The 26,303-nt window shown below is 34.6% G+C and overlaps 1 protein-coding gene across 4 annotated transcripts in view; it reads left to right on the forward strand.

Moving 5' to 3' along the window:
• KCNH7 (potassium voltage-gated channel subfamily H member 7) overlaps nucleotides 1–26,303 on the forward strand; it is a 235,872-nt gene that overhangs the window by 163,408 nt on the left and 46,161 nt on the right. For all 4 annotated transcript variants that reach the window (XM_061343960.1, XM_061343968.1, XM_061343975.1 and 1 more), the window contains 2 exons: nucleotides 1,437–1,651; nucleotides 21,379–21,804. In XM_061343960.1, the coding sequence (XP_061199944.1) occupies nucleotides 1,437–1,651; nucleotides 21,379–21,804 (641 nt within the window). The remainder of the gene's footprint in view (nucleotides 1–1,436; nucleotides 1,652–21,378; nucleotides 21,805–26,303) is intronic.

Below are 26,303 nucleotides of genomic sequence, written 5' to 3' on the forward strand. Positions count from 1 at the left end.
AATTCAAAATGGAGTAGTAGCAGATTTCTATCTCTAGCCCAGATTAACATAAAATTAACATGAATTTAAGAGGTAGAATGCATGGGTATAAAACCTTCTAAGCTAAGAAAGCAAATAAAAAAAAGGAAGAAAAAAAGAAAGAGAAAGATGTAAAATTGAGTACTGCCTGAAACATTTCCCTCCAGCTATCTCCAGGCAGCTGGTTGCTTTAATTTCACTTGTTCACATTACAAGCACCATGCAACTGTTCTGCTGTTGACTCTGCAGGTTACCCCATAGGCTTAATCCTGTCCCACTGGTTATTCCTTAATCCTAGCACCCATTCTTGTTTCCCTCTAGGCAGACCAAAACAAGCCCCCTCAAAACAGTCAAAAGAAAAAGAATCACATTTTTGCCTGTAATAATAATAGGATGCAGTTAAGTGTCTCGTGTGGATCTGAGAAGTACTGTTGGATCCCAGACATAGACACATTGTAACTGACTCCAACACCTGGATTTTTTCTTAAATCCATAACAGGATCTAGTTCTCGCTGCCTAAACTTCTTCATAGCTGTTTTGTTACCAGTATTACTTTCAAAATAAAATTTTTCTTGCTGTGAATACCTTTGGCTTCTGGACCAAAATTATGAAGAAAGTACAAAACAAGCATTCTAATCTGTTATATTGTTTTCTTGTTGCACAAAGAACTCTGTCCAATATTGAAAAGAATAGTTATAGTGGATATGTACCTCATGAAATATACAAACTCTGCATTTTTTATCTATCATGAGGCACTAAAGTAGTATGTTTAAGCGTATATTAAATACTCCAATAATATTCTATATATGGGTATCCCTATTGTTTTCAACATTTTGTTGGCAATGACGAAGAAATAAATTTTGTGAGTTTGTGACATGCCAGAATTAAAGGCTTTTAGGACAATGTGAGGTTAATATTTTTATTGATTAAGTTACTTGATGAGTCAACAGGGGTAGAGCAGAGGTCTACTCAATTTTCCAGTTTACCAAAAGGTGTTTTCTAGCTATCCTGTAAGCATGAGCAACAGTATAGATGTGATAATAGAGCCCTTGCTCAGCCCAGACACATTTATATAACTGCATCTCTTGTTTCCACTTTTATAAAGAAATAAGAATATAGCCTTCATGTTCAGCCAGCATTACAATGAAGCATACCAGCATATCCAGTAGCATAAAAACAAGTAAGGCTGGATGCATTGTGTACTTTGTAATCCACTGACTTTTAAAAAATATTGAGGGCTCTATGTAAAGGAATTTTTATATTTACATCCAATACTAGATTTGATTCTCATTAGCAACAGAGTTGTTTTCAAAATGTAGATAATTTGTAAAATTATGAACAAGTATCCCACTTAAACATTAATGATAACTTATTTCTCTGTGTTTGTCAAATACTGAGTATATGTTCTTATTTTTCAGGGCCTTTTAATCATATCAAGTCAAGTCTATTGGGATCCACATCAGATTCAAATCTCAACAAATACAGTACGATAAACAAAATTCCTCAACTCACACTGAACTTTTCAGATATCAAAAGTGAAAAAAAATCTTCATCTCCTCCTTCTTCAGAGAAAGCGATTATTGCACCTAAGGTGAAAGACCGAACGCACAATGTAACAGAGAAGGTTACCCAGGTAAGGTAATACCCATTATTTTAGTCCCTTTTCAGTTTTGTGGAGGCAATTATCAGTGTATTCAATAGATTGATACTTTTTTCATGAATGATTTGCATATTTCCAAGACAATTTGAAGGGCTTAAGCCATTACTTATTTTACCTCCAATTCAGTCACACGTGAAATATGTGAAATAGTTCACATTACATGATACTGCTAAGAAACTCCATTTTTTTTGCTTCTGTCTTTCAATGATAAAAGCTGCACAAAGTGCTTCAAATAAGTCCACTAATGTCAGTGATTCCTGTCATTCATAAATGTTAGTTTCATTCTTTTTTCTTTTTCTCAGCTTTATGAACTGCTGAGTAGTGCAAAGCACATCAGGATAACACATGGTCAGTGATTGTGCCAGCGTTATGAGGATCACAATTACATCTTGTAATTTCTCTCCCAGTTCTTTGGCTTCTCATAATACTCTTTCCTGTGTGTCTCTTCTATATGTGTATACCAAAAAGGCTGTTAAAATGGAAAGCAGATACCTGAATGGACTGAATATATTATGCATTCTGTCATACTTGGGAATGAGGCATGCAATTGAAACAAAACTGAAAACAATTCAAGATAGCATATTTCTTCACTCTAAGACAGATACACTGCCCTCTGAAGGAAATAGAAATATTCAGCTCTATTCAATGTCATTATTACATTTGTATTGTAATGTATATGGAGATTGGCTAAGACAGGCTACCGAATTATAGCACACTGAAAAAAAATATTAAGACATGACAGTATCATAGAATCGTAGAATAGTTAGGGTTGGAAAGGACCTTAAGATCATCTTGTTCCAATTATAGCCTTAGTAAGCAGTGTCGGCCCTTGAATGCCCATCCACTGATAGGCAGAAAGAAGTTAGAAGTGCTCTGTATTAGAATGAAGATAGAGATTGTATAAGGAAGATCTTGTCAAGAGCAGCTTTTGACTTACTGATGACCTGCCTTCAGAACAGACTGCAGCTTCTCTACAGTAGTACTATGCCAGATGTTGTCCATGCTCTTACTCCTTTGATGGGTATAAAAAGGAATGTATTGTACACCCTCCTAGAGAAATAGAGATAAACATTCTATCAGTTCAATTTCAAGATCAGTTACTGCCTAAAAAGTAGTTGGTTGGATTCATATCTTTTATATATTTTGGTTTTGATACATAACTTGAATTTGCAACCATTGTACTTTTTTCCCTGGACAGTTGTGAGAGATTTGATCCCTTCTGGATCCATTTTGATATGTTTTAAATTATTTATTGTAGTCATACATAAAAATCTTTTCACAGATACTATGGCAAAAAGTCAAGCTTGATTAAAAAAACTAATTTTTATAAGTAAGCATAAGTCAAGCTTGATCTATTAGTTAGCTGTGTTTTTTTTGTTTTCAAAATTCTAACTGGATATTTAGTGCCAGAGTGCCAAGTTTCTGTGTACTAATGAAACTGTTATGGGTAAAATTAAGTAAATGAATGAATGAATGAATGAATAACTAACGAGTATATTTATTCTCCAAGCAACTTAGTTATTATCAAAAGTTCCAATGGAAATGGCTTGGATCAGCTAAAGTTTCCAGAAACATTGATGCTAACAAAATTCAAAGTTAAATTTGAAGTGCTGTATAAAATCTTTACATTTCACAAAAGACTTCCAATTTAATTTGGCATTGGTTTATGTCCTTTTCTAGAACTATCTCAACCAATGTGCAGAGTACAATTTGCATAGTAAACTTTGATAATATGCCGTTCATCATAATTGTAAAGGATTTTTCACAGCTGTTCCTTTTTTCTTTTATTATATTCAGTTATCAATGGTTCTAGTTGCAACTGCAGCCTAAACTCTAGGATTAGGGAAGAACTCCTAGAAGATATAAATAAATGTAGGTCTACTGAATTTGGTAATCAAAGATCTACTTAGCTAGTTATTAATGAAATAGATTAAAAATAGACATTTAGAAGATGAAAGTGGTTTATTTTAGTCCTGTTAATGAGTCCTGTTTATCCTTCTAATCCCCAGTGATTTCAATATGTTTTCTCAGAGTTAGGCTATGATAAACTTTGAAGGTTTCACTGCATGTCTGCCTGTAAATCTCTCCATAAAACTCTTCACAGGCCCATAGATCCATTTTGTATCTGCAGAATAATGCAAAAGTGGTTTTGGAAGGTTCGAGCACAGTTTTTAAAACAGAATACAGCAGAAATGTCACATGAGATAATTAAGATATGTTCACGCTGACATAGTCCACTTAAATTTTTGAAACAGCATCAAAAATGTACAGAGGGCAATATGAGTATGGAATGGCCATGGTAAGTTAAAAGATCACCCATAATCAGAGTAGTGACATTTTGAAGTAGTCTTCTAATTAAAGAAATTAAGGCAGGAATTCCAAATGTTGTCAGAGCCTGAGAAATACAATAAAGGGATAGATAACATGATGTGCTTTTCTGGGATTGCAGGATTTAGTGACATGGAAGGTGACTTCCATTCACATATTGCACCATTCAAATATCCATCCATCTCTCTTTCTGTACTCATTTTTTTGGTATTTCTCACCTTTTTATTTTCTCAGCTTTGCTGAGAAATTTGGTACTCCTGCTATAACCTGATATTTCCACTACTGCGGCTCCTCTCACTGTGCAAGTGTACATACCAAGACATGGAATCTGGTATGCACCACACTAAGGTATCGGTGGTCCTCACATTTGTATCACTGCACTCTGGATTCTCTCTCGTGCATCAATAATACCACAAACTAAGCATCATCAGCACAGGAAGAAGAAGTTTTTCCTTCCAGGGATGACAGACAGCTACCATGCACTGTCTGGAGAAGTAATTCAGGTACTGAAGACAGTGAAAAAGGAGGGGATGGCACATAGCTACCTTCAGAAGGTAGAGGAAGAATAATGAATAAAGTAAATAAAAAAGACGTAGCCACTGTGTTTAAAGCAAGTGATACAGATTCGGAAAGCAGTTAAAGACAAGTGAAATGCTTTAGCAGTAAGATTGCAGTGAAATAAATTAGTAGCAAACTGGAAAATAAAGTTCAGAAAATAATTTTGGAAGGAACAGATGATATTGTGGGCCAGTGATTGATAGTTTCAGTGATGAATATGAACTTTGAAATGCAGGTGGAGATAACAAGATTTCACTACACAATTTAATAAATAAATAGATAGACTCTTCAGCATCTTACCTTTTAAATAATACAAAAAAAATGAATCTCTTCAGAAAGACCTAGGTTATACATTCTAATGCAAAGACCCTCCCAATATTGTTTTACTACTTAGCAGGAATGTTTAGGACATTATGAAAAGAAGAAAATTGCTTTAAGATATAGCCTGCAAAGTTCTGCACATAGGATGGTCCTGAATAAGTAGATACCTCAATCATTTGGCTTTTCACCTTGGTCTTTGCTGATCAAAACAAGTAGCATAACATCTTCTGGATGCCCATTTCAGTATAACATTGACTTTTACTCAGAATAGCTGCCAGATAACCCCTGTTGAAAAATTGCCATTGTCATATCCCAATGTAGTTATGTCACTAAAATAAAATTTAAGTTTCCAATCTGCCTTGCTAAAAGTTTTTTCTTTTAACGTTTCACATTATAAGTTCCAGAGGTGCTAATCTAGACTCTCTTCTAAAAGAGGCTCAACTTACTTTTTTAATTATTTTTTTATTATTTGTTATTTTTTTTATTATACAGTCTGTTCAGGGGGCAGTACAATTTCTGCACTCTTCTGCACTGACAGGTTCATTTGGGGTCCTGACACTGATTGTTAGAAAGAGACACGTCTTTCCTGAAGCGCAAAAAGTAGACTTTTATTAAACAAAGCAGTGGGACAAAAATTTGCCATCTGAACCTTAACATTTTTGATGAATTCATAAAGAAGACTTCTCACCTTCCAATTACAGCGTGTATATGTGCAACAGTAAGCGGTTTTATATTCTGTTTAATACTGATCTATTTTAAATGTTCTTACACATGCAGTTCATGCTGATTTATGACTCCAAAGCTGTGAACGCTATTGTGGACAGACTCAGAGCATCATGAATCTTACATGTGTAGTACATATATAAGCAGTACGTTTGCTTATATTCAAAGAAAAGAGGGAATTCCTGAATACCCATAAATTAACATTGGCAATAAACTATAGCTGGACTAGCTAATAAGCTTATAAATTATCTCTTTGCTGTGTAGTTTAAGAAAACTGTTTTGTGGGCCCTGATCATTAACGTTCAGAGATTATTGACCTCTTTGAAATTTATCACTGTTGAGATATAGCATGTGGTTGAAAGACCCAGTGTGTATCTATTATGATTTGTCTCAGTAACTGACTTACAGGAAGGTAAAACTCTATGATCCTTAATCATCTTGTAAATAATACTTTTAAAATCGGTTTCATCATCCACCACCTGTAGGAAATATATACCGAAACTGGTTATATGGCAGAACTATAAATATATACCTTAATGGGCTACACTGATGATTGGAGATTGTAATCTGATTTGCAGGCACACTGAACACCCACAGCTCTTCTGTGCTCTCAATGAAGGTTGAAGTTACGTATGAAGTGACAGACCTTGTAGTTTCACTGCATGTTTTTGTAATCTGGCCAGACTCTATTCTGCTCCCCAAAAGATTAAGACATAAGTAAAAATATCCCCCTAGGCCAGTCTCAGCTGTCGATATAAAAAGAACTATTATGTGATCATGACTTCAAACTGACCTTCACATTTTCAGTCTAAAAGAAGACTAGCAGGATCTAGGACAGAGAGGAGCAATATAAGACCTAAAAATAAATCAAATTATTGATCTATACTTTTTCAGCAGCCTGATTCAGCTGACACACTACGCTGTTTACAACATCACGCAGTAACTCACACATTTCAAGACTGTTCATTTTGGAATGCAAGCTGACCTGAAGAAGAAAATTCTGAATTAAGGGAAAACAATTTTGATATGTCTTCCAACTACAGAACAAAGCATATATATAATAATGAAATTGAAGGGTAAGCAGAGCCAACATTCCCTAGATACTTTATGGAAAGTTTATATTACTGGTTCCTAATGAAGTGAGAATTTTATTTTTTCTGTTATTTACTATTCCTTTTCTCAATGATCAGTTGACATAGCTTATGCAGGAATTATTCCCTTTGTTTACAATCACACTTAGCACCCTCATGCAATAAAATTCCATCTTTTCTTGTCATAGAATTAATCTCTGTAATTACTACAGTTGTAGTTATAGAAATTGTTTATATGTGTGTAATTTCATTACCATTCAGGAGGTGTGACACACTGTATGTGAAAAGAAGTAGAGAACATCATGGTGATGGCAAAACTAATAAAAATACCCCAGTCTCAGGGTAGTTACTTATAACTGTGGAAAGATGTCACCAAAACTGGAGAGCAGGCTCTTTTCACCAGAGCAAGTAGCCATGCAAAGTACAAGGAAGCAGAAAATAAAGCCCAGTGTTTTGATTAGTTTCAGAATAAAACATGGCATTTTCATTGGAATTACTTGCAGTTGCATCAAGTAATAAAATGGCCAATATAGTTACATATTCACAGAAACTGGGAAAGACAAAATATTCCTTCCTTCCAATAGAACCGCTTCTCATTGTGACAGCTGAATAGACTAAGGCATCTGAACTGCTGCAGTGTTTTAAGAAGATTTCACAACATATGTTAGAAATGCAGCAGTCAGAAAGCCCAGCTGCTTTGAAGCATGTAACCTGGATGCATCCTTAATTAGTCCATGTCCTTCCCCCAAGATCTACGCTTCTGAAAAAGGGATTGCCTGACTGTGCTGACTTGGGAAAAAGTATCCAGTAACTCCTATGAATTATACTTTTGAGTAATCAGTGTTTTGTGTGATCTCCTTTTTGTTACTACCTTGAACCAAATACTCAGTGATCTGTTCTGTGATGCTAACATGGAATGGAATATATGTTGGTTTTTTTTATTACTATTAATACTAGTCCATTTTCCAAATCAACATTCTTTTTTTGTTCTAATAAGTGATGGAGAAGGGGGGGAGGGGGAATAGGCAGACACAGACCTTCAGGCTGCATTGTAGTTCATTGTAGTTTGCACAGAAAATAATTTTATGAATATGTAAGGACTAATGCCCTACAACGTAAACAATACTGAAAAAAACAAAGGCGTAGGCAGCACTTAGGGAAACCTGATTTCTCTACACTAGAGCTCTGAAGTCCAGAACTCCCACTTCATGGTGGTTTGACTTTGGAAGTTTCTACACTTGGTAGGTTACTGTGCTGAAACCATAGTTTTGACATCCAAGAGAACTGTCCCACCAAGAACTGCAAGAAGTGAAGTCCCTGTTTAGCCCCTGTCAAGCCCCAGTGAGATCCAGAGAACTGGCAGAATCCTCTGATCCACTTGGCATTCACATCCTGAAATAATATCTTTCACACATGTGGTTAAAGTTGCCTTATAACAGCCATGAAGTGAGTCACAATCTCTTTCACGTAACCTTAGAATGATACAAAAATATAGTGTGGAAGAGACCTCTAGAGGCCATCTAGCCCAACCTCCTACTCAAACCAGCATAACTTCAAAGTTTATATCAAAGTCAGGAGGTTACCATGCTAACTCAGGAAATAGTTTCTATGTTTATGTCTGTATAAGCATACATTTTCCTAGAGAAAAACACACAGTGATAGACAGCAATAGCAGCTGGTGTGCAGAACGAGGGAGGGAAGAGGGTAGAAGGCTGGGGATCTCATGGGCTAGAAGGAGCTGGAGTTTTGCTAGGAACATTGATGGTATAGCTAGCATTTAGGGTACTTACTTAAAAAGAGGCAGTTCTGGGTTGTAGTCCCAAAGTATTTTGCCTGTTACTTATCTTACATAAATGACCATCTGTTAAAAAATCCACAGAAATAGCCTTGGGTACCAGGCACTCAGACTCCAGACTCTTCCTTCCATGTCTGAATGTCATTGCCCTTCAAACAGTCTGTATTCTGAATTCCATTCTAGTGCCAGACACCTCACATGTACCCACTGTAGTATCAGTGCTGGATCTAGCCACAAAATGCCACAACCTGGACAGGCAATATTTATCATATACCTGAAATTACATATTCACCCCTCTTAAAAGTCGTTTTCATCAGACAAAAAAAAAGCAGATATGTTCTGCTAACAATTTAATATTCATTCCTTGCAAGTTACACATTTTCCCTTAAATGTAATACCAGCTAATATGCAAAGTGAAAAACTGGTGGGTAATTTGAAAGATTAACTTTTTCAAGGAAATAGTTAGGTTCCCACACATCACTAATGAGAGAAATGAGGAATAAACTAAATATGAGAGCAGAAAACTGCTCCAGTTTGCAGCTAGTAAGGTGAGAATTATAAAGCAGTTACCTTCTACTGCTGATTAGAAACCAGGTGGCCTTAAGTGTATAAAGGAGAAATGCCAGCACAACTATTATTTGTTTGGCTTGGGATGGAGACAGGGAAGAAGCATGTGGATTGGTTGGGTTTGATGTATTGGCAGCTGATGAAAATAATTTTTGGTTAGGGTTTATTACAGCTTGGGATTTATTTCATAGGATTAGAAACAGTAAGAAAAAGACCATTAAAGCCAAGTCAGCCCAGGATGTTTTTTGATGATTTCTGAGTGCCCCTAAAATTAATAATGTAATTAATAATGTAGCTGGTAATTAATAATGTAATTAATAATGTAGCTGGTAATAGATCAGTAGAAAAGCGTGTACTCGGAATAGTTCAGAGACAATACTTTTCAGAAAAAGAAAATAAAAAGGGGAGGAAAAATCTTTAAATTATTGTGAGAAGTCAATAAAATAACAATAAGAGAAAAACTTGGAACCAGCTGTATGAATCAAAAATCAAAGGGTCATTGAATCCCAAGTATTGTTTTCATGCAACAGCTTGCTAATCACTGTGATAACACGTAGTTGCAAAACATTTATTGAGTGGTATGGGTGGTATAGTTGTGATACTTAGCATAAAATTAATGAGCATTGCACAAAAAAAATCTCTAGAAAATATTTACTGAAAGTGGCTAGTTCAAGCCATCTATAGTATAGAAATATACAATAAAATTCAGATCTATCTGAAATAAAGTACCTGAATTGCATAAATATTTATTTGGTATTCACAGTACATGGAGAACTCAAAGAATTTTTCCTAATATCAGGGTGGTCTTCTATTAGATTTACCTTTGATAAGTCTGTTTTTCTTCGACAGTTGAACAAATACATCATTGTGCACATGGTGGAATTGTCTTTAAGGTACTTCAGGTGTATTTTCAAGCATAAATTTACTATTCAAAGGATTGCTAATTTTACATTAAGACATCATCTTTTTAAATATGAAAATTGCAATAACTACTTTTCATCTTGAAAGCTGGCAGGAGAAGATATGTTCAGCTCCAGGCAGCGTGTTCAGAATACTACTAATAAATGAGAAACATTCATTAAATGAGAAGAAAAGTTCATTTCACAGCTTTTCCTTTTTTTTTTTTTTTTTTTTTTTTAGTCTAAGTAGCCATCTTCTTTGAAAATGTCCCACTTTTAGTATGAATTCTATTAATTATGAAGAAACCTACTCTCTTTTGAAACAAAAGAACGGCTGTGTGGAATGGTCTCTCATCTGTACCAATCTGTTCTGTTCGCAGAAGCATAGTTCACAGGGTTTGTAGGTGGGTTAACAATAGAAAACTATAATCAAAGGAGAGCCTTTTGCTGCAGCTCAGTCTCTAATGATGTTTGGAAGTGAGCAAGAAATCAGTGCCTGTGGTTCATGGTCATCCTATAGAACTTGTTAGAGGCCAGCTAATTTATTTTGGTTAATTTTGTTAGGATAGCACGTAGACTCTAGCCTCCTTTTAGGCTTTCAAACAAAGCTTGAAAACTAAATTCTGTATAGGGTGGTAATTTCCAAATATGCTATGCTGTCTACTTTTTTGTCTTTACACCTACAGTATCAAGTAAGCTAAGGAACTCAATAGTGAATGACCCATTCTGTAGCTTACACAATGATGTGATAAATTAGTCTAGAAAGCAAAGAATATTAAAGCTTACAGTCAGGCTTCTGTCCTAGGCAATTTTCCACTGGATTGAGCTTTTGATGCCTGCAATCATACATGTGACCAGCCGTAGTACTGAAAAGATTCCCATATCTCCCTGGTTAAATCCATAAATAAAAGATCCTGTTCTTTCCTAAACGTGAACTTCATTTAGCATAACACAGGTGAGACAGAGCTTCCCAGGGAGTTATTTTTGGTTCACTGATGCTGTGCTGACACATTTTTGTTAGAGTATCACAGTAGCTAATGAGGAATCATGAATATCCTACCTTGTCTTACCACAATTCTCAAAAACAAAATATGTTTTTACATTGAAAAAATGTCTAATGTAAGATCCAGCTAGTGACTGAGGAAAGGCAAGTTTGTCTGCCAGTCTATGGATACAACTACACCTTTTTCTCTGCCTAACTGGTATGAATTGAATGGGTAGCTCTAGGATTCTAGACCATGCTTTTATAGGTTGGTTTTGCTAGTGAATGCGACTTGTATCATCACGTTGTGTTTACATGTGTATGCAACCTGTTCCATCTCACCTTGCCAAATGGCTTTTTGATTAGAATGCTACTGACCAAATTTGGTGGAAGTTTGGGTAATACACTAAACATTCCAACAAGCAGAGTAAAGAGAGGAACCTGAGCAGAATGCTAAGACTAAATGTCTCCTTTAAGTGAACCAGGTTAGCATATGCTCGTTAGGCATAAAAACTGAAGAGCTACAGGGAAGATGGTCATTTCTAAATTAAGCTTTTCCCCAGCTAAAAAAAGCAGTTTCAACTGCAGTTCACACCTTTTTAAACACTTAGGCGTCTAATAACAAAATGCAGATTTTCTAGAAACTAAAGTTTGATTATTTTGCTGATTATGGAAAAAATATTTATTGAGACTGAAGGTTAAACTTAAATCTGAATGTATTCTTATGGATCTTTTCTCCCTTTCTCCTTTACTCCTGACAATCACGTCAGTATGTACTATAAACATAAAACCAAACTATGGATGTAGCTGCTTCATTTTCACTTCATGCAATTCAGCTATTCTTACAGCCTTTATGGTCTACATTAAAATGTTTGGCAGCTACCAAGCCAGTCTAAATGGAAAATGAAAGATATTTTTTTCATATATATTGTGAGGAAGATGTGATAACATCACTGAGCACAGAATCTCCTTTTTGGTTTTTGGCTATATGATGAACAAGTGATAGAAAATATCCTTTAAGTGACTAAAAACCACTGCAATAATTTAAGCTTTTATTACAAATGTGTCCCTTGATGTTTTGTTGTCAGATACATGAATGTTTGTTAACAGGTTAGTGTTGCCAAAAGAACAACAAATAACTCACAAACTCTTTAGTATTTTGAATGATGGCGTTTTCTGTCTTCTGAAATAAGACCTTATAATGAATTTTAAAGAAGAGGGTTACACAACTTTTAATACATATTCTGGCATTAATATTTGCTAAATATAGCTGGTTGTTAATATCTCCTTCTTTGATAATCTGTATATCGCTAATTTAAGACTTAAAGTTCAGTAAAGTGCATTCAGTAAATATGTATGCTTCTAAGTGTTGCTCTGATGATGCATTATCCATTAACATGAAAGTAATTACATACTGACTGGCAGGAAGAGGCTCCTGAGGTTTACGATCTATAAGCCATTTCATAATTTTGTCATGTAAAATAATGGATTGAAAATGAACCATAAAAATACTTCCTCTCTTTTAATATATATCTTCATATATCACATGAAAAAATGATAGGTTAGAGATATGGAGTTTTCTAAATTATTACATGTATTCAATTTTGGTGAAGCAATTTTGCTTGACAGTAATAATTACATAAATATTATTCTATAAAACCTGCACAATTATACTGAACAAGCATGAGAAGTCTGTTCTACTGCTTTAATATAATGGTATGTATAACTTTCCTTGACAAGTTGAAGATTTTGGGTTACTATGTATTTAAATACATTGAATAGATTTACCTAATTATTTGATACTCTTTAGAAAATGTGACACTTCATGCCCTCAGAGCCTGTAAGGCACTCAGCACTCCCAAGAAGTCCTAGTGCTCTCAAAAAAAATCTGAGTCAGATCTGGAATTTTTTGTCATCACCAAGGAAGGATGTTACCCTATCAAATGGAGACTAATTGAATGAGGACTCTTTGTAAATATTTAAGCCCATGAATAGTTTTGTAATTCGCTTCACATGGAAGGTCAAACTTGATAATGAGGCCTGACTCTTTGCTTGGTACTGCGGTATTGGTTTTGTTCTCTGGTGTAGTATTTAATTTCTGGAGATTTCAGTGTTCATGGATATAATTACTTTTATATGCTGCAAACACTAGTGAGACTCCAATAACTGTTCAGTACAGCTGCTATAATTTCAGAGGAATCACTGTATGCAGATAGATCATGTCACTGATGAATAGATGTACTGTGTGTGTGCCTCAGCCATAGGATCAGATCTTAAATTTGTTCTCCATTTCATCATATATTTTAGATGACAGGGTGTAAAGTATTATCATGAGTATGATGAAATGTATTTTGAAGACACTCCTAAACAGAAAATATGGAGACCAGGGGAGAAACATATACAGGGAGATCATTTTTAATTCTAAAAAAATTAGAATACAAATTTATGATACACAGAAGCAGAACCGTAAAGGCTTTCTGATGTTCAGGCTGATCCTTATATAACTACTCAGTTTTACAACCATACACTCTAATTTGCATATTTATATTGGGGTTTTTAACGTGTCTTTTAAAAGACTCTCTATTTCCAGTTCAAAAGCAACTTTCTATTACAGTACTAGAACATTGAAGCTACAGGAGACAAAAGTTAAAACTTCAGCCAACAAGGACAGCAAAGAGCCATGTAACACCCTGTTGGAAACTTATTACTTGCACAATATTGCTTCCCACAAGCCTCCCCAGCAAAGGCTGGAACACAGCATTTCTCTTCTGTCTTGGAGGAAACAAGTGATTATGAACCAGTTGTTTTAAAGTAAGCTTGAGATGACAGACTTTTAGTCTGAAAAGGCATGCAGCTTCAGCTACACAAAAATTGTGCATATTACAATGCAGGAGATAATTAAAGAGGAATCAGAACACCAGAAAGTACCCATGCAGGCAGCAAAATATTCACCTGTACCAGCAAATCCATATCAAAAGAGTCAAAGATGGAATTGTAACTAAACTACCTAAAGCAGAGACAGAACAATTCAACCAATGTAACTTGAACAGTCACAGCAGCATTGATTGATACACTCATACATGACCAAGACCTTTTTAAATCAGTGTCAGTCTATTCTTTGTGGATTTACCAATATCAAATTATCATGCTTTATGGCAATACATGAAGACTTTAGGTGTCAGAATTTGGGTGGGTTTGTTTTTTTTTTTTAAATCTTAACACCACCAAACATGAATAGCATTCAACTTCACTGAGATTTTTTTTTACATTTATTATAAAAATTACTTAACACTAAATCAAATAGGGTTTTCATTGCCTACCAAATCACAGGTCCTTCAAAACACTAATTTACTGAATATCCAAAACCCTTTCCAGTGGTTCTGCATATCAGTTAGGTTGAGAATGCCACGAACTCTCTTTTTGATGTATTCAATAAAGGTTTATTTATTTGGAGACTGACTTCTGGAACAAAAAAAATATTAAAATACACTCAACTAAGCTCTGAGTTTTCAGCTTCAGCCAATAATAACAAAACTGCTGTTTCAATACCTACCTCAAATTACATTTGGTGAATATTTGGGCATAGTCCAAAAAAGAAACCAAACTACTGTGTTATTTGTGACCCCACAAACAAAATAATATCTAGCCCATTTTTTAAATAAGAAAGGTTTATGTCCTCTCATATCTGAAGTCCCAAATGGGAAACATACAGAACAGGCATGGACAACTCATATTTTCATAAATTTAATTAAATTAATAAGATATGCATAAATTAAAAAGGTATGGAAGACATTAAAACACCTGTGTTATAAGACCTCATGATTATACTTCAAACTGCCTGATAGACTAAGTATCGGCATTATATGCAAATTGTCAACTACATAATTTTAAAATATTTATTACAAACAAAAAAGTAAAAGAAGAAGACAAGTATGAACCTTCCCCAGCATCAGTAATTCTTGGTTAAGAAGATGTTGTTAAGTGGCTATCCTTTGAAAAACATGTAAAAGTATCTTTTATATGTAAAAATGCCTTTCCGTGCTAATATGTGAAAGCAGCACATAATGCTTTGTACACAGGGTGCACTGAATCAAAAGCACTTAAGCTTTCTTTCAGCACTGGTGTAATCTTATCAGTTTTTCATGTCAGCATCAAGGAAGATGATTATCAAGATAACTGAAATATGAAAGAACGTTACAGACTTCTGGAGAATTAGGTAATGCCTACCACTGGAGGACAAATGTTGATTTAATTTCCATTTGCTCACTAGTACTTGTGAAATATTTTTTTTTTGGTCTTACTAGATTCAGAGATCTCTTTAGCAGGTCCAGTTTGTAGGGGTCTCATGGCGATGGTATGAATAGAGACGATAGGTGAAGAGATGTCCTTGCTAGTTATAGCTTGGTAGCTTTAGTAGAGCTAATACACAGGAGAAAAGAGAACCAGGAAAGGTTATATCAAAAGTAGTTCCACAAACCTAATAAAATCTCCAATGCAAAATCGTATCTTCTTTTAAAGCTGAAGTAATACTACTTCAATATTTGAACTGTGCTATCATTCAGATATAAGGTCTATGATCATTATAAATAGGGGTAATTATTAGAGAAATATGGATTTAGCTTCTGTTTCTCCTTCATGTGTCTTGGGTTTTTTGTGTTTGGTGTTTTTTTTTTATTTACAAGTTCTCCTGTTCAGTACTGTTATTGGCCTTGCTAATAAAGATCTGGAAATGAGTTTAAAACTTCCTGTTAAAAGGAAGATATTTTACTCAAAGTTTAAGGGGGTTTGGATAATATTGGCAATGGTCATTCTGCACCATGAACTGCATCAGAGAACAACGAAAATAGTAATCCAGCTTTACTTGAATTTAGCAGATGCTACCTTGATTGTTTAGTCAATCACAATAAACTTGTGCAGGGTTGAAAATACTGCTGGGTTAAAAAAAAATCCAAATAGCTGTTAATTTTTGGAGGAAATTACTTAAAGGTAATTGAAATTAATTTAGACTAATAATCTATGGAAATTTCCTATGAAAATGAGAAGGATATGAATGTTCTCATATCACTTCTTGCCTATGTTCATTGAGAAAATAAAACATGCTTTGCATTTCATTAATGTAGTCACCTTCCACTGTTATATTCAGATAGCAAGTATGGTAATTTTTGCTTTCTGATTCAACTTTGAGGTACATTTGGATTAGAAGATCTGAAAAGTCGAAAGTTCTTCTGAATTCCTTCTCTTATTTTTGACAAGCCACAATAATGCCTCTATTAGAACTATCCTGATTTCATTATCATCTTGTTTACATTATCATGTAAATTTCATAACTTCTCTGCTGAATACACTTTATAAAATGAGAAATTTTAAAGTTTCTTCATTGCATACTCAAAATAAAGATATTCAAGTCTCTCAACATACAAGAAGCTGACATGTTGCTTGATTTGCTACAGTTTCTCTGACTTAAAGATGGAGGAGTGATCATCCATTCAACTGTCAGGACTGTGCACCTAGAGCTGGACTGAGCCCACCAAGATATTGGCAAAATAATATTTTTTTCATGGCACACAGTACTTCCTAGATATAAATCTTTTTAACACTGTATTCCAATGAGTGCACTGGTAGCATCTTACATAGTTTTATGTTTTGTGGTTGAGATAAATGTTTATTTTAAATTCCCCAAGTAATTTGGTACTATATTTGTAGTTCAAGTTTTATTATATATTTACAAAATTCTCTTAAAATGAAAGCTGCTGTGCAAGACCTAACCTTGTTAATGAAAGCTTTCCTTTAATTCATCTGTAGCTAAAGCAGTAGTGACAAAACAGTATTTAGTACTGATTATAACTACATAATCTATATAGTTCATATGAAACACACTTTGTCATGAGACATGGGAAAGTACCTTTCTGGAAAGCTAATTTATTAAGCATTGCACCCATCAAACTTCCGCATTCACCCTTTTCATAGATATACTCAGTATCCATCTACCTTACGCTGGTCTTCCCTCCACTCTGTATACCTCTCATTTTGTCACCTCTAAACATTGCTCTTCAAATTTTCCAAATGTGCATTAGCTTTGCTACTGATAAAAGGTCTTACCTACATGGTAGAAATGCCACGTCATTTGTGTGAGCGTACATTAACCATGTATCTGCTGTCTGTTTGGAAACATACAGGACAAAAATATTGTGAATACCTAGTGAAAGTGCAAAAGCTCCAGTGCTTTCTGAACAACTTGCTTATAGTGTGTAGTCCATGCAGTCACAATATCTTCACAGAATAATTTCAGTGCATCTTGAAAGCATCAGGCATGCTTTCTTGGTTGTTCTCCACGTTCATGTGCTTTGCATAGCTCTACAGTTGCTTCAAGAGCCATGGTACATCATACAATAACCCTAATCCCACACTTGGCTCTCATGCAGTGCTAGGAAATAGTAATAGCTAGGAAACCATCATGTAATTCCTTGCAGTGGTTTGACAGAAGTATTTCTGTAACAGTTTGTGGTGATATTCATAACAGATGGCTTATAATTTATTTCATTTATGATTTATTAATGCACTATTATGTTTCTTTGTTTCTTTGGTTTTTACTGTATGCATTTGCATTCCTTAACAAATTTAAATTGAAAATGCCTCAGAACAAAACTTATGAATATACAAGTGGTACATAGCAATATGAATCTCTCAGAGTCTCTTGAAACTGTACAGTTTGCATAATAGATAACGAAAACAATGTGTTTTCATGCAGGAAATAAAAACAAGCTGGAAATAAAATAAACCGGATGTCCCCATTAGGTTAAAAATTCAAAATTAAATGCGAAGAGGACAAACACTTCTGTGAATTAATCTTAGACATAAAAATAATCAACTAAGTTTAGAGGAGTAAGAATGTTGATAATTTATGGTAACTGTTGTGTAATGGCTCTTATCGATGCTTTCCATTCGTTATTCTTTGGAAGACGCTTTCAGTTGAGTAGGTAAATATTATCCTTTCTACTTGACAGAATTTATAGAGGTTAAATGTCACCTTGCCTAAGATCACTAAGAAATTCAGTGGCAGAGACCAGATCACCAACATCTTGCCTAGCGTTTTGCCTACCTATTCTGTTTTATAAAAGAAACTGTACAGGGAAGAAGTATCTTTGAGAAACTAAGAGCTACCAAATACTTCAGAAAGATAAATGTGCCTAAAACTGTGAGAATCTGTCACATTTACTTTGATCTCACTCCATATTTTTCTATGTATCTGGTTGTAAACCTTCTATAATAAATGCTACCTTGAACTTGTGATCTTAGAAAGTGCACACATAAACCTAGAAAGAGCAAAAGATGCTCACCAGCCCTCTCTGCGTGAAGCACCTAAAGCAAGACTTCTGGCAAAAGGGGTTTTAATGAAAAGTCTTCTAACTTGCAGCAGTAATGGTTTAACAGTGAATGGGATAAACAGGAACACTCGGGAAAAGTTGAATTTTAGATCAGGGTTCTTTACTCAAAGGCAAAACACAAGTAGTTTCTTTAACTTTGAATTTTTCTCACTATGAATAGAATAAATCTTATCACCTCATACTGCTTGTAAAACACACCAGTTATAAATACTTTCCCTCTCTCACCAGCAAAACCAGTCTGAAATAGTATTTCATGAAGGTGGAATACTCCTCAACTTTTTTAAGAGAAAACTCATTGGAGATAGTATGGTTTTTGCCACTTCTCATTATAGTCTTTAGTAAAATGCCAGGAAGTTTGGCTTTCTTATCATATCATGTCTCAAGGTTCAGAGACTTTAATATTGCTATACTTTAGTCGTCATGTGTCTTACAATCCAAACTATAAGGAAAATTTCACCATCCAGAAGAGATAAGTTAATAAAATGTCACTAGCAGTAAATTTGTCAACATTTATTTTAAAGAAGTGGCAATAGTAAAGGTCTTTTGGCTAGACGACTAAGTACACTGAAATCTTCCATCTAGCCATGATGGCCAAGAGTAGCCAACATCATTACCCAAGCCTTGCAAGTACGTTACACAAAGCAAAAGGATAGATTCCATGAACACTGAAATCTCATATTCAATCAGTTTTCGTTGAAACTGCCAACATGAAAACCAATGTGTTTTCTCTTTTTTATGGATGTACAACTGTGATTTTTATTCAAGAAACAAGGTCTCATCTTCTTTCTCTTGATCCAGCAAATAAAAATAGTTACATAATGAGTGTTCGTTTTCACTTCTCACTGCATGGGAGCAAGAAAAGTTCTATATCACATTATAAAACTCACAGCCATCAGTCAGCATCTGCTTTTGTCTGTGTCTAAAAAGATAGCATGGAAAAGTTAGATCCATTTCTGCTATTACAACTTTTATGCTGCTGTTCCCACATTTTGCCCTACTGGTTTGTTTTGTTGTTTTGTTTTGTTTTGCTCTAGCTCAGCCTAAACCAACCTAAGGATAAATGTAACTAAAATGAGAATAGGAGCCATATTTCAGGGGAATAAGTCTAATTTACATTAAGTGTTGCTCTGAAGTGAAGTATACTGGCTGCAATTTTCAAGCAAATGCAAGAAATGTGAAGTAAGCTTTATTGTTCTTGTTGTCTAATCCATTTCCTTCATTGTCTGAAAATCCTGAAAGAGAATATTGATATAAATTTTATAATTAGCAGTTCCCTTGCCATATATACTGACACTGCTCTCAAATACTAGTAAAACATTATTGTGAACTCACCAGGTGCAGATCTAAAAGTATTAAGACTGCTTAAAAGACTAAGCAATGCCTATGCTTCAGCTTACTGTTAGCTAGTGTGTTTAATGCACAGAAAAATAGCTGGCACCATTAGTTAAGTGCAACTCCTAGTTACAATATAAAAAATAGATGAACAGCCTCTGTCATCACCTCAGCATGGTGCTTAATGGCTGCTTGAAGGTACCATAAAATCTTTTGAATGGCTTAATAGTTCTTCACAGTTCAAAAGAGAAGAGTGGTTATTAACCCTGGTGTTCTCCCAACATTTTAAGAGTAGAACTTCACTGAATAAGAAGTGCCATTTAGATTACTAAGGATAGGATCTAAGGTTTATACAACACTTGCTTGTGGAAAGGTAAACAGAAAGGAACGTGCTGACCCTTATAATCTTATACGATTATGTTTGAGGAGTATGAAATTCCCCAATCTTGAACAAGCTGAAATCTCAAATCCCAAACCATTTACTGCTTAACAAAAAGCAAACAGAAGCAGGCAATGTTGCTGACAACGTATTTGTCCTTCCAGTCATCATTTCATTTCAGTATAATAATTCTTTGTAATTATTTTTTAATTAGCAGGGGGATAAGGAGTAAACAGAAGTAACAGTGGAAAATGGGTATACGATTTCTTGCATATATCACTTGCCCAAATAGCTAGTGACTGAAGGTAGTCACCATGTGATGTTCATTGGTCTGTACAAAATGAAGCGCTAATCTGAGTCCCATAGGATCTGACGAGCACTTGCAGCACAGAAGGCAGTAATTAACATCAGTCCTGACAGTCTCTATAACTACACCAAGCATTGAATAAAGACAAAAACTTAGTTTACCTTCTTATCTTTAAAGGTTTTGTTCCTTCATGTCAGAGTTCAGTTAGACTGGAAGAACAGCTAAAATAAATTTGTTTTATCTGGTGCCCACACTATACTTGTTCTTTGCAACAAAGCAAACATGTCAGTTTCTAGAGCCAGCAAATCAAGCAGTGCTTACAAATATAATCCCTTCCAAATAAAATCGAAATCCAACTTAGATAATGCTAGCAGATAACAAATCCATACTTTTAAAGGAATGATAACAAGCTTTAAGCACTGACAAAAGTAGAAGTGAAGCAAAAAGGCAATAATTCTGTGCAAGCCTTCTTTGTCACACTTTAGCTGTATTAGAACTATAGCCTCAGTAAAATTTACCTGTGTAAAAGTTTAAAACTCAAAGTGGAGATGGCTGGCAAGGACACCCACAGAGCTTTCTTTCACTTTTTCATTTCTGGTTGCCTGAACATCTTCTAATGAGAGTAGACTCATAACAAATTTAAGCCTATGATAATAGATTCGCTTTGGGGAAAAACCACTACATCACTGCAAGAAAAGTCATTCACTGGCCATGAACAGGCTGGCAAGGTTGCCATGTGGTGGATAAACGGATTTGATGACATGCTTAATTATGCAGACTTTATGGACCAGACATGCCACTTATTGGTAGGGAACAAGAATCAACCTACTGTGTAAAATTGTCAATGAATTTATTGAACCTGGCAGAGATCATGAATTTCACAGAAGTTCAGTTTGCCAAAACACAAAGTAATTGAACCTTAATCCACAAACCAACAACATATGTTTAAAGTTTGTTCTGTATTTGCTAAGTTTACAGAAAGTAGGAATAGAAACACTGTCTGATTATTGACATAGTATGTTTCTCATTCTAGGTTCTATCCTTAGGGGCTGATGTTCTACCAGAATATAAACTCCAGACACCTCGCATCAATAAGTTTACTATATTGCACTATAGTCCTTTCAAAGCCGTCTGGGACTGGCTCATTCTGTTGCTGGTAATATACACCGCCATATTCACCCCTTACTCTGCTGCCTTCCTTCTGAATGATAGTGAGGAAAGGAAGAGGAGAGAGTGTGGATATTCTTGCAGCCCACTGAATGTTGTAGACTTAATTGTGGATATTATGTTTATCATTGACATTCTGATAAACTTCAGAACAACATATGTGAATCAGAATGAAGAAGTGGTAAGTGACCCAGCAAAAATAGCAATTCACTACTTCAAAGGCTGGTTCCTAATTGACATGGTTGCTGCAATACCTTTTGACCTGCTGATTTTTGGCTCTGGCTCTGAAGAGGTAAGCTTAAATGAATATGAAATCTTAAATCTTAGATCTTAAATTTTTACTTTACTACTATAATCTGTATATCCTAATATACTTTTTGCTTGCCAGTTAATAGCTGTTTAGTAATTTTGCCCCATCTTTTAAACTAAAATTAAACCTTCCTTAATAGAATAATGTAGAATATTAGCTTTCAAGCGCAGGAGAACAAGTTGAATGATTCAGCTAGTATTTTTCAGTTACACCGCATTTGACACTGCCTTTACAAATAATGAAATAAATGTATCATTTATGAAGGATTTGTTCAAATGCTTTTATTTAAGAACTGCTTCTTGTATTTGCTGCTTGCTTTTTAAAAACTCTGCATAATGCATGTAACTGTTTTGTTGGCATTAAAGCATTAAAATAATTTTTCTCTGTTCAAACTCTTTAGGTCAGATGCTTACTCAGTGTGAAACAGAGGAGTGGTAGTGTAAACTATACTAGTTAACAAAAAGATTTGTCTTGTCTATTTTATCAAGAATTTGGACTACCAAAAGAAAGAAAAAAGATTATATTGGGTTAACCTTGCCAGACATGATAGATGTCCTCACCCTTTCTGTATGACAGGTTAAAAAAGTACTCAAAATATGCATCCAAAACTTGTCCAAAGATATATAAAGCATACACTATATTCTGGATGCCTGACCCAGTTCTGCCTCCTTCCAAAGAATTTTGCTTAATTTAAGAAGGACTATAGTTATAACATTTTTTGATGAAAAGTGAACTGACAAGTAGAGAATTAGGGGGTTTTGTGATGCATACAATACAGCAGTTAAAAAAAAAAAAAAGCAGCAAACCAAGCAAAATATGAACCATTCACTTTTCAGAGGACACAAATCCATTTCTTAAAAATAATGTTTTGTACATATTGACATAAGGGAAACAGACAGTTCTGTTGACTGTATGTGCATCTCATTAAACGAAACGAGAAAGGTGAAAAACTACAAATTAATCAGCAGTTGCAGATTTAGAATGAAAATTTACTGATCTTATTATAAGCCTCCATGTCACAATACAGAGAATATAAAAATGTTTTCATTTTAAAATTAATTCATTTTTATTGAAGTCATTTGCTGTGACAGCAAATATTTTTATGTCCACCCCAAAAGCCTGATCTGAATTCTAAGCGTACTCTAGCTACCCTCATAGATTACATTTAAACTTCATTAAGTATGCCTTTGTAGGTCAGCATAAAACAACTGGCACATACCTACATGAACCTTGAGAGTCTTGTGAGCATATTTAGCCTTAAAAATTTCAGAATTAGGATGAATATCAGTCATGCTTTTCTTAAAACCGTTTTCTTAAATTTTATATAATGAGAATGTTTTTGCATCTCCTGTACTTCTGAAGAATCATTATAATAATGTGGTCTAATTTGGCTGCCATAGAAATCGATAGTAACATTCCTAATGAACTCACAATGTAAATGAGGAATCTGGAGAAATATGTAGGTGATAAAACACAGTAGAAATAAATTTTGTTAAGGAAATGCAATAAGAGAGACAGTAACATCAAGGACAAAGGAAACATTAATAGTCTCCCAAAAGAGAACTTTTCTATTCAGAAGGTGACTAAAAAGCTTAAAGATTCAAGGGAAATTTGATCACCTTTTGATTTGACCCTGAACATCATTCTTTTGCACCTCCCCTTGTTAAAGATGTTAAGAGTAAAGGGCCAGGTGTTAAAGTGCTGTTAAAAGGATAAGATAATGTTACAGATCAGCAGTAAACAAGTGCATTCTGGCAGGAGAGTGCACAAATACAGAAACATGAAACATGTAACAGCAATTATTGGACCATGAAATTACTTTTTCAGTATTGAAGGTGCAAGTAAATTAATTCTTTATTCCCTCTAAACCTAGCAATTGAACAGTTTCACTATCTGGAAAAACTAGTTTGTTTACTGAAGCAGCAATAAAACTACACAGATTATGACCAGTTCACCATGTCATCATGACTTCTCCCTCTCATTCAGGATGTTGAATATGTCAATCACTTTTTCTAAGCTGCTACTTACTACAGTTTTGTTTCCAACATTACTAACTATTTCCCTTATGATCCCTTTTTGATAATTTAGCAAGAAGCAGCAAACATAAAACTATTACAATGGAGCATTTTTCATTTAATAGAATTTTTTCAGTCATAAGGTTATCTTTTTTATGAAACAGATCTGTTTGTTATCTGGAGATTCTTCAAATAAGATCCCCTACGAACAATTGTACTGAGTAGTCTTTTTATTAAACAACATAAGCTCCAAAGAGAGCTGCATATGTGCTCACCCAACTTTAAAACACCTTGATACCAAACAGAGTCTGGAAAGGGCAGGAGATAATAATCCAAATACCACATGCAGCCCTATCTGAATGCTTCTATTTCAGCCATACTTTATCAGCCAAAGGAAAAGAACAGAGTAAGACATTTAAATTTCCAATTTCTAAAATAAGGAATTCATATAATTTTACATTTATTTTTTTTATTTTAATTAGACTCAAAATTATCATGGCTGGTAGCAAACCATTCTCTTTTTTTTTGTGCATGCATTGTAAACATTAAGTGGCATCCCTGATACTTGGGATAGACTTTTTACTTTCTGCTCTTTTTGTAGTTTATTTTTAATCGTTCAGCTCAGCTGAGGAGCTTAGGTTAGGTTTTAAACAAATAATAGTTTCAGTGGCTCAGATCCTTTAAGCACACACTTAGATGAGATGCGTGTACAAGTGGAATGCTGCTGAAGTTTACTAGATATTTTTAGATATATGCATTTAAAATAATGTGCTTTTTAATGTATTGATCTGCTTTTCATTTCAAAGACAGGTACATTGAAGGGAAAAATCAGATGGATATATAGATAAACAGAGTTTCTTACCTTTCATCTAGGACCTACTGCAATAAAACACAAATAAGTGATGGTAATAGCTTCGGCAAGAAAAAATTCATATTTGTAGATTTATTGAGGCCAGAGAGAACACTGTGATGAAATATGCTGAAAAGCATATTCCTTTTTCTGTTTTTACAAATAATAGCGATCAGAGCTATTTTACAGAGCTAAAAAGCCTATCAACAGGAAAAGTGGTGCCTTAGAAAATAAAAAGAAATACATCATGATGTATATATCCAGCACAGTAACAAAATTTAAAAGTGAATGTGTCTTCTATTCATAGGAAGAAATCAAGAAAATAGGTGGGATTTGGCTAAAATGAAGACATATGAATTAAAGTACTCCTCCTAGTTCTGATATCTTCTCTCCATTACACAGTGCATCTGTTAAAGCAAACTAAAAAGAGACCCTCATTTCTAGAATAGGGGATTGAACCTCATAGTCCTGACTGCATCTCCACTGACAGAATCAGTACACTATCCCCTTCAAAATTAAAATATATTTGAAAATCAAGCTCAGAAAACATCCCAGGAAGAGATTAATATAGTTTCCTGTGCTCAGTTTAGCAATTCACTGGATGAGGAAGCATTAGGGTGGAGTCTCTGGAAATCATTTAGGTAGCTGGCTAATATCAGAAAAGCATTTAGTATCAACCTTTTCTTCCCTTGTTTTTCAAGATGAAGCAAAGAGGAACACCAGCACAACTTGAGCAGGCAGTTATTTGTAGACCATTTGGAAGTCCTTTATCAATAGCAGTTGAAGTACCAGTACCCTGCTGCAAATAAGAAGTTTGGATTAGTTGTAGTATTTTTGTTTAATTGCTATTTGTACTAACATTTTCCATATCATGATCCATACATTAGGGCTTGAGAAATTGAGGGTATAAGATAATCTCACTATTAAAAAAGAAGTCTAATCAGATAATAGGTAATTAAGAATACCTCCTTTTAATATATAAGGATTTTGTAAAATATATGGAAGTATATATATTTACACATATATATACTTAGAAAATGTAGTATCCATGAAATCCCATTTTTAGAAAATAATTTGTTTCCATGGAAGAGAAAATAATTGACAAACTGTAACCTTTCTCAAGCTTCTAATTAGTAGAACTGAATAATTATTCTAAAACAACTAAAGATGTGGTTCTATCCCTCAGCTTGCAGTACTGACTGATATGGGTCAGGCGAAGAATAAAGTCAAGGCCTTGAATTTTAGGAAAGCAAACTTCCGACTCTTGAAGGAGTAATTAGGACCCCATGGAAACTACCCTCAGAGACCAGGGACAAGGCAGGAGAACAGAGCTGGCAGATCTTTAAGGACTATTCTCATAGAGCACAAGAGCTTCCAATCCCCAGGTGTAAGAAATCAGGAAAAGAAAACAACAGACTGGCATGAATCAGTTGAGACCAAACTAAAGGGGCCTAAAAAAAAACAACAATACACTTCTTAATCCAGGACTCCCTCCTGTACTAAAGCTAGGAAAAAAAAAAAAAAAACTCAGAAGGTATTGAATGAACAAAGAGCAACTAGACAAACTCAAACACAAAAAGGAAGCCTATAGAGGGTGTAGGAAGCAAGGACAGGTG

This window comes from Neopsephotus bourkii, unplaced genomic scaffold, assembly GCF_033783945.1.
Source record: "Neopsephotus bourkii isolate Nb327-2 ecotype Australia unplaced genomic scaffold, CSIRO-AGI_Nbou_v1 NB_196, whole genome shotgun sequence".
Taxonomy (NCBI): domain Eukaryota; kingdom Metazoa; phylum Chordata; class Aves; order Psittaciformes; family Psittacidae; genus Neopsephotus; species Neopsephotus bourkii.